This window comes from Phasianus colchicus, chromosome 15 (genome assembly GCF_987193195.1).
Source record: "Phasianus colchicus chromosome 15, bPhaCol1.hap1.1, whole genome shotgun sequence".
Taxonomy (NCBI): domain Eukaryota; kingdom Metazoa; phylum Chordata; class Aves; order Galliformes; family Phasianidae; genus Phasianus; species Phasianus colchicus.
In genome coordinates, this window is record NC_143450.1 from 14,042,377 (window position 1) to 14,055,815 (window position 13,439).

The 13,439-nt window shown below is 49.9% G+C and overlaps 1 protein-coding gene across 2 annotated transcripts; it reads left to right on the plus strand.

Annotated features, from left to right (window-relative positions):
• Positions 1–2,537: 2,537 nt before the first annotated feature.
• On the plus strand, positions 2,538–7,450 carry LOC116232169 (leukotriene C4 synthase-like). 2 transcript variants are annotated; one of them, XM_090150862.1, is made up of 7 exons: positions 2,538–2,730; positions 2,813–2,886; positions 5,262–5,421; positions 6,231–6,330; positions 6,621–6,691; positions 6,904–6,985; positions 7,191–7,450. In XM_090150862.1, exons 3-7 carry the CDS (start codon positions 5,364–5,366, stop codon positions 7,315–7,317), a joined length of 438 nt encoding a protein of 145 aa, XP_090006988.1. In that variant the 5' UTR covers positions 2,538–2,730; positions 2,813–2,886; positions 5,262–5,363; the 3' UTR covers positions 7,318–7,450. The 2 variants fall into 2 exon arrangements, with proteins under 2 accessions (XP_090006988.1, XP_031454171.1); XM_031598311.2 differs by lacking the exons at positions 2,538–2,730; positions 2,813–2,886 and having other exon boundaries at positions 4,280–5,421.
• The last annotated feature ends 5,989 nt before the right edge of the window (positions 7,451–13,439 follow it).

Sequence of the window (13,439 nt, forward strand, 5' to 3'; positions counted from 1 at the left end):
CCCATCACAGAGGAGATGAATACCGTCTTGCAGGCATAGCGAGGACGCACAGGGTGTAATTTTGTCCTTGGGACAAAATTGTTCATGGATGTGGCCACCACTGGGACAAAGCTCAAAGCTCCTGGGCAGCATCCCAGTTCTGAGCTGTGTGCAGCAGGCAGGTGGCTGCTGAGAAGTGGGAATCCTCAGGTGTGGTGCAGTGGCATTCCATGCGCTGGTACTGCCCATCCTGCTTGTTAACACTGTGTGCACAAATCACAGGTGTGACATCTATTTGTTTCCTAAACAATGTGTTGAAATCATGATGTCTTGGGAGGGATTTGTATAGCAAAGAGAGCAAGTTTAAATTAAACATTTTTTCCTAGAGTGGCACAGTGATGTTCATTAGCAGAGGGGAAGTGACAGTGGTGGTTCTCGCAATCGGATCTGCCCACCAAACCCACCGTGGGCAGCAGCCTTTGGCAAAGAGCAGAGCTGGATGCCCTGCAGTGCACCACCACTGCCACCCAGCCTGCACGTGGCTGAAGGTGAGGGTGTGCAGGAAGGTTTGGTATTTTGCACTGTTTCTGGCTGTTCTATTCTGTTACACACCCTAAAAACAAACCCAGCTGTTTTTAAAGCAGTTCCTGTCTCAGAGTATGACTGGTCATTGAAGGGAAGCTCCTCACCTTTTGCAAAAGCTCTTGGTGCCCGGAGGCTCGTTATTTGCTTCTCAAATGCCTTTGGGAAGAGCACAGTTTCCTAACTCACAGCCCGGGCTTTCATCCCTCTGTCCTGAAATGCAGCCTCTGTGAGACAGCACCCTGAGCTGGGAGGCATGATGTGGTGTGTGGGACAGCAGGTGCTGGAAGGAGGAGAAGTGCTGGAGCTGGTCCTTGCAGCTCTGCCTTGCAGGGGGCAGAAAGGCTCAGAAGCCTGCATTGCCAATATTACGGTGGGATGTGGACTGCCATGGAAACAGCCTGGTGCTGGCACTCAGGGCCTGCCCTGGGCACGTGGTGTGCACTGCTGCCCGCTGCACTCAGGTCAGCTTGGCTTCAGCCAGGCTTGGCTGAGCAAAGGCATCTGAACAAAGGAGTCACAGCTGCTAACCAGAAACTAATTCCCTCTCAGCTCACACCTCGCCCTTGTGATGTCTGACTGTTCCCCAGGCCCCTGCTAGCAGGCGCAGGAGATGCCACGCTGTCACCTTCAGTGCCTTTCCTGCAGGAAGCAGTTGTCCATCCTGCTTGTGCCACATTCCATGTCCCAGGTCTCCCACAGCCACCTCCGCTGCCCTCAGGCCCCGTCCGTCCCCTCAGCCCCTCACTGACCCCCCTGACCCACACGTACCAGGCAGCGAGTGCTGTGCTCCCTCGCCCTGTAATTCAGAACAGACAAGCTGCCCTGCTTACAGCCTTTGAAGCTTTTCCATGTGGCCTGAAGGCAGTCCTGCCACTTTTTTTCCACATCACTGTAGGATAATAATAAGTGTGTGTCCCATCACTGGAGGAAATCCTTCCCATCCCTGCTTTCTGCAATAATGCTCCCAAGATTGGCTCTTGTTCGCTCTGCCAGAAGTGCAGCTGCCCTTCTGCTGTTGTTCTTTTTTGCTCCAGTGCTTTTTCTGACATTCTGCTGAAAAAGGAGTAGGAAAACTGGCAAAGGAACTGTTCCATGTGACAATACTACAAGGCAGGGCTGGACAAGAAAGAGGTTGAATTTTCCTGTTTACGTTTTTTTGACAGATTTTGGCCATTTGTGCATCGCAGTACCTTTTGATGCTGAATAAGGTAAGGGCAGCACTTTAGCACTGTTTATATATGGATATGCCCTCTGACCAGATGTAATAGTCATACTGAAAAAGGTCACCAAATGTCTTTAGAAAAAATAATTATTAAAAAAAATACTTTCCAAATTATCCCTGACAAAATGAGTATCACATCCTCATTCCCATAGTTTCCCAAAGGCTTTACAGTGAAGCTTCCTCCTATTGCTGACGAAGCACTTTGTCCCTCCTGACATGAAGATCATTGTCATTAGGACTGCTGGGACATGGTCAAAGCATCCCACAGAAGACTGATTTTGCCCTCAAAAGTTGTTGCAAAATACCTGGGTTGTGCATAAATCAAAGTGATATCTGAGCCTCCAGGGAGCCTTGGTTACGTCTGCAGAGCAGAAATTGCGGCCATCCCTGCTCCTTAGGATTGGCTGAGCTTAGCCAATGCTGTGTTATCAAGGGACGAAATTATGAGTTTCTGTCTTCATGCCACATATTTTCATCCTGCACTTCCTTTTGCAGCTGTAAAACCCAAGAATTCTGGGGACAGCAGCAGCAGATAGAAGCTGCTGGTTATTTGCACCCCTCCCAGTCCAAGGGCTGCTCAGCTGGTCGCACCAAAGCCTGGAGGCTCATCTTTTGAACCCAAAAACCTCTTTTTATCTTTATGGATAGAGTTTTTGTTTGTTTGTTTTCCTGTGGGGCTTTGAATACTCTTGAACTGAAAACTTTTTTTTTTTTTTTTAACATGTGGCTTTTAATCCTTTTGAACTAAAATTGCTCTCCATGTGGCTGCTAGAAAGGCATTGACTGTTCCCACATGCAGTTCAACCATCTCGGGTTTGGACGTACTTAGCAGCTGCAGAAGTAGAAGCAAAAAGGAAGCACAAGTGCCAACTGTATTAGAAAATACTTCTGTGTTTCTGTGATTTTTGGAAGGTCAAGGAACTGCTGTGCTTCGCAACTGAAGGGTGAGTTGATCAGATGCAAATTGTTTCCTTTTCCACTAACAGAGCTCTTGGCCTGTCACCGTTTTATGGAATGCATTTCCAGGGCAATCTTGCTGTATGTGACGTCGCTGGGCTCTGCTGGCTTCTCCTCACCCCACTGCTGCCAGGGAGAAACAGGTATGGCAAAGCACCCTGCTGCCAAAAGCTGCCCTGGGCTTTCTGTGCTGCTTGTTTTTCCTCTAAAATCGCTTTTAATCCAGATAAGCATCACAAACCACCCTGCAGCACTGCTCTGAAGTGGTAATCAGGAGGTAGGAGGGATTAATGGCTGAAGGAGGTGGTGGCAGAAGCCCTGGCAGCGTGGGCACAGAGTAATTCGTCCTGCGATGAGTCAGTGGGAGGCACAGTGATTCTGCATTGTGCCACATTCAAGTGGCACGGCAGTGAGGAGCAGGCAGTGTTCCCTTAGCTCCCAACCCTTTAAATCCATACTCAGCCTGGACCTGCAAGTGCAGCATTGTCATCAATTAGGAGGAAATTCAGCCGTGCCTGCCTTGGAGGGTGAGGTTTTACAATACACTTCTTCCAGTGTCATTGCATGTGGCTGGTGACAGTGGTGACATCCCACCCCATCTCCTGCCTCTCTCATTCCTGGGGATGTGGTGGCTCACTTGGTCATCCTCAGGCACCAAGCTCGCAGCCTCGTGAGCCTCACGCCCAAGCGAGAGCATGGGGTGAGCTGCCATGGGACTGCAGAGCCTCTGGGTCGGGTGTGAGCACTTAGTGGGATGGTGGTAGAGGCAAGGGGAACCCACCTGCTGGCCCCAGCCTGGAACCAAACATGCAGCTGCTGGTGGCTGCTGTGATCTGTGGGATGCTGGGCACCAGGGCCAGTCCCCTCAGATGGCATTTAGTGCCTGCAGGGAGTGCCAGCGCCCACTCCTAACGCTGGGTGAGGATGGAAAATATGGAGAGTTGTGGTAGCCACAAACAGCTACAACAAAATAGAAAAATGTGGTAGCAAGCAGGAGGTAAAGGCAGCTTGAGAAATGGTGGTTATATGGGAGGGAGGAAGGGAGAGATGCTTGCACTTGTTTATTCATTCATATTTTTACTGACCTTGTCATATTTAGGCTACATCAGAAGTGTTTTACAACCAGTGATGATTTGGGGAATGGGAGCACTCTGTAGGGTCTTTTGAAACACCTCCTGGCCTAGTCTTCCTACGTGCACTGAGCTCAGGTCATGCTGCACTGCTGAGGTGTGAGCACAGATCTTGTTCAGTCGTTGTGCTTTGTATTTTCTTTTGCTAGCAGGCTGTAATCAGCCAGGAGATGAGGGAAAAGGAAACTGCACCGTGCACTGAGACCTCTGCCTTTTCTGAGCTGGCACAGGAAAGTCCATTTCTATGACAGCTGAGCTGAGAAAACAAACCACCACCTCCCTCATATTCCTAAACAGTTGGTGAAATGGAAGTGGATCAGCTCTGATATAAAAGAGCCTTACAGCTGAAGCTTGGTGTTTGGTGTTTTGAGAAACAAGCTGGGACATCGGTGTCACTACTCTGAGTGCCTTTATCCACTAGTGAGGTACAAAGCCAGAGCCTGCCCATTGTTCCTTGAAAAGTCCATCAAGGACGTCGGATATACAGTGCAATTCCTCTTGCAGCCATCTGATTTTGTTTTCTGTGATAGTGAAGATTAATGAGCGCTTTGTCATAAACCTCATTCACCTTTCCCTGGGCCAAAGGCAAATTCTTCAAGTGATGGAAAGGAAGGACACGAAGTCGGGGCCCAGGGGCAGCAGTGCCAGCACTGGGCAGGGATCGGCGAATGCTGCTGTGTGCTGTGCATGTGATGCCCTCGGTCTGTTGTTGCTACATCATGATGGATTGTGCTGGATTTCACTCCCACAAATCTCTCACTGATGTGTATCACAGGAGCTGTTTTGGCTGAGGACAGAGAAGGAGGCAGAAGTGCTCAGCTCCCAACCTTCCCAGCACAGGGAAGAGATTCAAAGCCCTCCCTCACTGTCTGACTGTTGTACAGGACTCACCCCAGGTCTATGCAAAGCAGATCCGTACCTTTTGCACTTGTTCACACCCTGTCCTACATCTGCAGTAGGTTTTCACGTGGGGCTTTATTTGGTGCCATGCCTGTGCAGCAATTGTGTTCTGTGCCAATGCGTGCACTCGAGCACAGGGTCTGCATGCCCCAAACGTGGTGATTTGTGCTATGAGCAGTGCAGAGCAACTACGCAGGGCTGCAATTTCTTGTGCTGCATCAAAGGAGGGACATGCATTGGCTTTTGCTAGACCCATTACTCCAGGGAAGAGCTAGCTAGGCTGTTGAGATCCGTCCCCTCATTCTGCATTCTTATCTCTCCTATGAGGTTTCTGCTGGCTTTCCCACTTCCTCATATTGTATTCCTGGAAAAGGGAGGGTGGGAGTGGAATTCTCCATCAGACCTTTATCTGCCACTGTGCACAAGGTAGTGGGCAAGCTGCAGTCCTGGTTTGTAGTGCTGTATACTGAACTTTTCCGTTCACTTAGGGCAACCTGTGCTGTCCGCACCACCGCCAACCAACGCATCAGCAAGGACTGGAACTGGCCAGAGGAGCTCCTGCTTGGGAAATCAGGTTTGATAGTGTCACTATGTTGGAGCAGATCCATCTGCTGGCTGCCGTGACGGTTCTTGGGGTCCTGGAGCAAGGTAGGGACCATCATATACCCAACCGCCTGTGTTGGTCTACCATACCTCCATTATTTCCTTTCACTTCCATGCTGTGTTTCTGCTGCCAAGCTGCCACTTTACTGCTTTCAGTGAGTGATATCTTATGCGGTTTTCAAACATTAAAACAAAAAAAAGAGTGCCTGGCACGCCAGCCTCCTAAAAGCCCTTCCCCAGAACTAACACACCTCCTTTGTCTTGCTATCTCTTGGTTGATCTTCTCTGTAAACACGTAGAGTTTCCTTATTTGAAACACAGATTTGCAGTAGCTCTTGAAGTTGGTGTAGATCATAGCATAAAATATACAGGATGAGGTGGGTTGCATGGAATCTCAACCTCAACCAGGGCTCCACACTGCATGACTATAGACCTCAGCATCTGGCTGGCTTATCTGTGGCATCAGTTCCCTCTCTGCTTGGCTATCAGAATTTAGAAGGGGGAAAAAAAACAAAGATCTCAAACAAACAAACAAACAAATAAATAAAATAGAAATGGCAACAACGAAGTGCAGCTGAACTCCCTACTATTTTGTATAGATGATAGATGATTTGTTGATTATGGAAGAAAGAAACCAGATAACCACTGGTGGTATGTGACTGCATACTGCTTGCTTCACCATTGAACAGGTACATTCCTTTGCCTAGTCTGAATGTGCCTGGCTCTCTCTGTGATGTGGGGCTGCGAGGTCAGAAGGAAGCTGCAGGACATTCCCCCTTACCTTCTGGCAGCCTCCTGGCCACCAGGCCAATCCCAATGACTGACCCATGCCACCTTTCTCTCCTTTGCTGCAGCCTACTTCTTCCTCCAGGTGATCCACGCCAGGCGCACGTTTGGCGTTTCTCCTCCCAACATCTCAGGCCCACCTGAATTTGAGCGGATCTTTCGAGCACAGTAAGAAACTCCTCTCATGACATGCTTTGCAGCACCCCTGTATGGTGGCACTGCCCTTCCCTTGCTTTGCTGTTCAGTTTCTGGGATGCCTTGCAGCACTTTGGAAGTGCCCACCTCCCCTGGGGTCCAGTTAATGGATATAAGGGTCAGTACTGGGATTCCATGAGCTCAGAAAGCTTTGAGTGGGGCTAAGAGGGTGACTGCCCAACTTCAGCATCTCTGCTGTCAGTCCTGTGTCCTGCTTGATTTTCCTCCTTTCCCTTGTTTATAACTTTTCTCTTTCCCTCTAGGGTGAACTCCTCGGAGTATTTTCCCATTTTCGTGGCACTCCTGTGGCAGGCTGGACTCTTTTTCCACCAAGGTGAGAGCAGCCCCACACCTGGTTGGGTGCAGGTCTGAAGTGCTGCCTCTGTCCTCAGGTCCTGCTTATCTTCTGAGGCATGAATTAGGCAGCAATAATGTCTGATAGGAGTTCAGAGCTGGTGGGCACTGCCTCTATTCCTCCCTTCTGCTCTCCATTTGGGAGCTCTGTAAATCCTTTGGAATGGTCACTATGATCTCTCTCAACCACAGGTCTGGCTGCAGCCCTGGGCCTGCTCTATCTTTACTCCCGCTACTGCTACTTTATGGGATACAGAGCATCATCCTCAGACAGGTAACACCTCCAACCAGTGCTGACTGCTGGGTCACAGTTTGCTCAGCTCCACAAGCTGTTTCAGAGCCGCTGTGTGAACCAGTGCTGGGCACAGCATGGGCAAGGGCCATGGGGTGGGGCTGGAGCCAGGGCTGCCTCTCAAACCCCTCGGTGGAGCGAAGCATTCCCACAGCAGCACAGTGATGCTCGGTCTCTCCCCCTCCAGGCTCACCCCCATCTACTTCAGCAGCGGCGTTCTCTGGGTGCTCGTCGCAGCAGCGACCCTGGGCCTCCTGCATTTCTTTCTCTCTCACTATGTGGGTCTGAATGTCCTCCGGCTGCTTGCAGCGTGATGTCCTGGTCATCACTGGCATCACCACTTCGTATCTGCTCCCAGCTACAAGCCCATCTCACTGTGCTTCCAACACCTGTGCAGCTGGCAGAGCCACAGGGCCGTTCTGAAGGCTGTTTGTGCCCAGCACTCCGTGCCTGGCTGCTCTGTATGACTGATGGCCAAACCTTCTCCGAAGCAAGTAATATTTTTGGAAAACAGGAGAAGTAAGCTCTTCTCAGCCCCTGCATCCAGCCCAGGCACCGTGGGGTCAGCGCAGCCTCCCATGGTGCACAGCAGGAAGGGAATTTCTGAGGAAGCACCTATGGGCTGGGGCAGGGCAGAGACAAGGGGCGACCCAGAGCAGGTCCCTGCACACTGCTGGCTGTGCTGCGCCAGTGCTGCTGCACACAGCGTGCACAGGAGCTGCTGCCAATAAAAGGATGCTGAGCTTGCTGAGCTGTGCATGTCCTCATGGGTCTGCATCTGGCATAGGGCAAAACCTGTGTTTTGGGGTGCAGGGCTGTTTGGTTTCCCTGCAGGGATGGGGACAATAGTAGTGCAAAGCTGTTTTTCAGCAGTGCAGAGCTCTTCAGGTGGGCTCAGTCCCTGTGACAACAGGACTGGAAACGCCGATCCTATGGGCTGGCAGTGCACAGCTCAGGGAACAGCAGAGGTGCTCTGAGCCCTCAGCACCAGAAACTTTTCACCAAATTCGGCAAGAACAGCTGCATCAGCGTGCTGCTGGAATAACGGTTGTATACCCCGTCATGCTCCCTCCTTCCCCAGTGACAGGCATATCTTACACGGGAAGAACACAAGGCACTTTTTGGGGAAGTTATGAACTTTGCGAATTGCTTAACTTCCTTCCCTGAGGTTTAAATTGCTTTGTCCAGCAGAGCCCCAGTCTGTTTCCCTTTCAGGCTCTTGAATCCGTGCAAACAATTCAATTCCAAACAAAAATAACAGCACTCATCTGTGCAAAGTTTCCAGCACAGCTCCAACCTTACAGGAACGCCCTGGATGTGAAATTCCCCCCCTTCAAGCCCCCCTTCAAGCCCCTGCAGGGCTTGCAGTAGGAGGAGAGCTGCTCCCCTCTCCCAGGGATGCTGCCATCGCTCTGTTCTTCCTGTACCAGGATAGCAAAACAAAAAAACGAAAACACTTTCGATCGGGACCATGGCTCCACGTCCACGTTTGGGATTTATCAGGTTCAAAAGCTGCGGCACGAATGGGTGCGGGGATTCACCGCCCATCCGCAACCGCAGCGACGGAGCCTCTGTTCGCCCCGCTGGGGGCACCAGGGGGCGCCGGTACCACGCGGCTGTGGGGCTGGGGGGAGCGGGACCGGGAGCTGGAGAACGAGATTGGGGAGGCCGAGGGAACGGGGGGATCAGGGTTGGCCGCTCCCGGAATGGGCAGAATGTCCCACTGCTCCCCCCACGCACACGAGGCCGGGCGGCATTTGTGGGGTAGGCAGGTTACAGATGTCACTGTAAATGCAATGCAGTACGTGATGGTGCATTGAATGAGGTGGCTTAGTACTGGGAATCGGTGATCTCAAAGGTCCAGGCTAGATGGTTCTGGGATTCTGTGTCTTCTGCACACAGCTTTTTGTGGCCCATTTCATCCAGCCCTGCTATTAAGGTTATTGGTGGGAGGGAGTCCTGTAGCCCCACAGAAATCATCCTGACATGTCTTAGTAATGACCTGAGAGCCCCTGCAAGTGCCTTACAGGTTCCTGGACCTTTCTGCTCCCTGTCCTGCTGCCAGCAGGAGAGTAGTTCAGCTCAGGGTACCTGGAAGGAAATTTGCAGCTGGATGAATGGGAGCTCAGCAAACAACTAAGGAAGCATGGAGAAGCAGTGAGAATCCTTCTATACTGAGAAAAGCTCAAAACCAGGCCTTCCTTCTGCAGGTCTCACTGCCCTGTACAAAGTGAGGAGGTGGAGGCGCAGACCTCTGCTCACCCGCAAAGCCACTGCCACCCCTGCAGGGATGGCCATGTGCATGCACGCTTGGATTCGTTGCACGTGCAGGAACTGAGGCCCTTGTAGGGCTTTCATGCTCCATTGAAGAAGTTCATAGCAAGTTATCTTGAAAACATCAAGGGTGCACAAATATTGTTTCCTATCCAACATGTGACAGCTGCGCAGGATACGTGCACAAAGAGGTCTGGTGTACAGAACACGACAGGGCTGCATGCAGCCCACAGCACCCAAATGCTGTGCCTGGGGCCAGAGAAGGCCATGCAGCTGGCAGCAGGAAGAATGACTTGTTACCAGAGGGAATATCTCCTTGAGGTGCTGCACATGCAGCCCTGCTGAGCTGGGAAGGGAAAAGGGTGCAGCAGGTGGCCTGGTGTTGTGGCTGGCATGGCACCAAGGTTCCCATAGCACCAACATCCATGGGCCAAGGGGAGGGAGGGAAGTAGGTCAGAGTAGGTGACAGTACCCAGACAGGGCTCAGGCTGATGAGGGAAAGAGGATGAAGCAGAGGACAAAAGTAGAGGGGAAGGAGACAGCTAAAGAATGAAAAAAAGGAAACAAAGCTTTCATATTTCGAACAGCTCATTTCTTTCCCTTAGGGGGAAAAAAAAAAAAAATAAAAGAGGAAAACCCCTTAAAGCCATCTTTGTATATCAGCACTGAGAGACCAAGGCCAGCACCCAACTCCTGCCCATCTGACAACGAGCTGCGACGGAATTCAGATGCTAATTTGCAGCCGAGCTCCTCAATGGGTCTTTATTCCCTCAGCTCCGGCTCCCGGCAGACCGGCCAATGAAGGAAGCTCGGCAGCGGCACGAAGAAGTTTCCCTTTCCCTCCCCTTTCCCTCCTTCCCTCACCCCGATGCCGTTATCGGCTCATCTCGGTTTTATTTGCTGACATTCGAGGGCAAGGAAAAGGGAAGGAAGTTGTGCAACAGGAATAACCACTGTTGCGACCCATTTTATGAGCAAGGGCTGCAGGGACCTCAGCAGTGTGCATCAGAGCAAGGGGTGCTTTGCTCCGAGGAAATCGAGGAGTGCACGTGCATCGGCAGAAACCAAGAGGTTGGCACGGTGCTGGTGGAGATTGAGAGAGAGGGGGGTGCGGTGTTGGTGCAGGGATGCAGAGAGGGGCTGCAGGGAGGTGTGGATGTTCCTGCAGACCGAGAAGGGCAGGCAAATACTGCCTGCAGCGAAAGAACATTCCTAGATTAGATACCATGGTAAAACCCAAGCAAAACCAAAGCTGTTCGCCATTTTGTGTATTATCAGTCAAGATAGGGAGGCCAGGAAAATCCACATGTAAAGGTTAAAATTTGCCTAATCTTCACCAGTTTTGTACATCCCAGTAAATAACTCTTCTCAGGCAGCACAAAAAATTGATCTTTTCCTGGTTAGGACAGAGCTGTAGTATACACAAGGTAGGTGGGATCTAATGCAGCCTCTGAAGGAGAGCATGGACACATGCTGCAGTGGATTAAAGGAGATGATGGCTTGCTTCTGCCAGGTCTAAAACCAACAGAGAGCAAAAGCAGAGCTGGCACTCGGGAAGATGCACAGAGCACTCCTGGTCTGTACATCAGCTGTATCACTTGGGCACTGTGTCACTCAACAGGAGAAAACAGAGTGATCCCACACAGTCAGAGCAGTGTTACCACATGCGACAGGCGGCGGGGATCACCAGGTCAGCAAACATGAAAACAGTGAACTCTGGTGGTCACTGCTCCTGGGCTAAGACAGGCTTCATCTCATGACTCCACGTCACGGTCAGATCTATGGCTCATCAACTGCAGTGGTTCCCCTGCCTCAGTGCCTGCAGCCCTCCCTGCCTGTGTCCCTGGAAGCTGCTCCTTGTCTGTCATGATGCTCCCAGGAATAACGAGTTTGGCAAGGGCTGTGTGCTAGAGCTGCACTGTTATCTGTCCAGCTACATAGATAATGCAGCACACTCCCCCAAGACCAGACTGGGGCACCCAAACTGTAAAGAATTTACAGATTTACAGCTCATTTTGCTTCTGGGAGGGAATAAAGAAATGCAGACAAGGCTAATTGCAGTGGATGCACATGGACGCTTGCCCACCTCCCTCCTGGCAGGTGCAATGCCAAAGTGCCAAAGAGCTGCAAATGTTCTGCCTGAGCCCAGAAGCAGCCTTCCCAGAGACCAGCCTTTTTAGCTCACCCAGCATGGCCAGATGGCTGCTGGTTCAGAGCTGACTCATGCCCACCACGCTCAGTCAGGCAAAGCATGCAGACAGCTGAGGTGTGCTGGGAGAGGACTCCTCTTGCTGTAGCTGCATTCCCAGAGGATGTGATCACACAGGCAATTCTTCCACGTTGCCAGAGAGGAAGGATGCTCTAAGCATAAGCTGTGAATAACCTGGTGGTATAAAGGCAAGGGTGATAGATTCAAACAGGACAGAAACTTCAGAGAAAAGTAATCTTACCAATACCAAAGACTTGGTATCTGCCTCTATCTTCAACAAAGTGTAGCAGCTTCTCAAATTGGCTTCCAGACAGACTTTTCAGTAAACTTGATAAGGAAAGCAGAAACATGAGCTCTTGCCCAGCTTCTGCTGCAGAGCACTATATTCAGTGTAATGAATAAGGACAGAAGGGGTGAAAAGGAAGAAAGGAAAGGTGAAGTGTAATCAAAAAGCTTCTGGACTTACCCAAAACAAAAGGGAGTTGGAGGCTGTTTTAGCAAAGCAATAAAAAAAAAAAAAAGAACAAATCATGAATGTGGCCACATTATCTAATATGGTAGAACACACAACATGCATATTTAATAGTATTGTTTAGCTTGTGTTTATCACAGCTAGAGGCAGCATCTAGTGCTATGGGTAGGGACAGAAAGGTTATAATTGAACTCTGGGGCTTCTGAGTCTCATGTGGAGAAACTAACTGTTAATAGTTCTATATTATGGAACTTCTATATATTCCCCATTTTCAGACCTCAAATAATACAGCAAGTCAGCTGCTAGCAGCATTTGGTGAGAGATAATCAGGTTTGCAGATTAACTGTTAGATCCTGAATTATACATGCTTATATGCAAACACAAGGAGCATGAAACACGTCTAGACGACTGAGCTGTGGCTGAGACTTGAAGGATTAATCTTACAGTAGAACAAATGGAAAACTTCTAGCTAGGAAATGTAGGGAAATGAGGGAAATGTACAGACCATACAGCATTTAGAACAGGATGAAGTTTTGTCGTTCTTTTAGAGCAGGTATTTAGACTCTGGTTGCTGTGGGTTTTTTTTCTTCTCTGATATGGCAGACAACCAGTAACAGAATTATTGGTGATTACTTTTTGCACTGCAGTATTATCTCCAAAGTTTAGTTGGGGATCAGCATCTGCATCACTTCCAGACATGCAGTGTTTCTCCATTTGCTTAGATGCCTATAAAACACTTGAACCTGAGCTGTAGAGTTCCTCTACTGTTTTGCTGCTCAGGAAAGAAACTTAAGAAACCTAACAAACAATGGCGTATGGCTAGTTCCACACAGAAATGTCCTGAGCAGGTAGCAAGTTTCAAAGAAGAGCTTTACTTTAGTCCTTTGGTCTAACTTAATACTTAACATTTCTGCCCAGCCTTGTGCATTTCTCTGCAGGCTGGATCAGAGTTCATGCAGCCCTGTGTGGCTCTATGCTCCCAACCCCATTCACCATGAACTTCAGTGAGGATGTCACAGAGGGCCGTGTGACTATTGTACAGTTAATTTCTTCAGTGGATTTCTACCCAAGAGGCCCCCTCTTTGCCCATTTTCTGCCAGATGGACTACAAAACTCAGCATGCTGATCTCCCTGTGCAGACTTGAACACAGCTTTATTTATCTTCTGTTAATGAAAGTGGGAAAACGAGAACAGCTCCTGTCTCCATCAGCCTGCAGGTATGCCTTTTGCAGGGATGGGCCAGTGAGATTCTGAAGCTGAACAAAGCCCTTTTAGAGGAAAACAATTACCTGAAGCTGCAACTTGAGTTGCTGAAAGACATACTGACAGACATGCAACAGCTCAACCATGCCTGTTGGAGGTGTAGGTGTCAGACTGCAACAAACAAACAAAAGAACACAGCAACAAAACACAACCAACAACAGGTAAACAGATGATGAGTCCTCCAAGAGGTCGTGGAAGCAAGACCCAGAAGTCTGCAC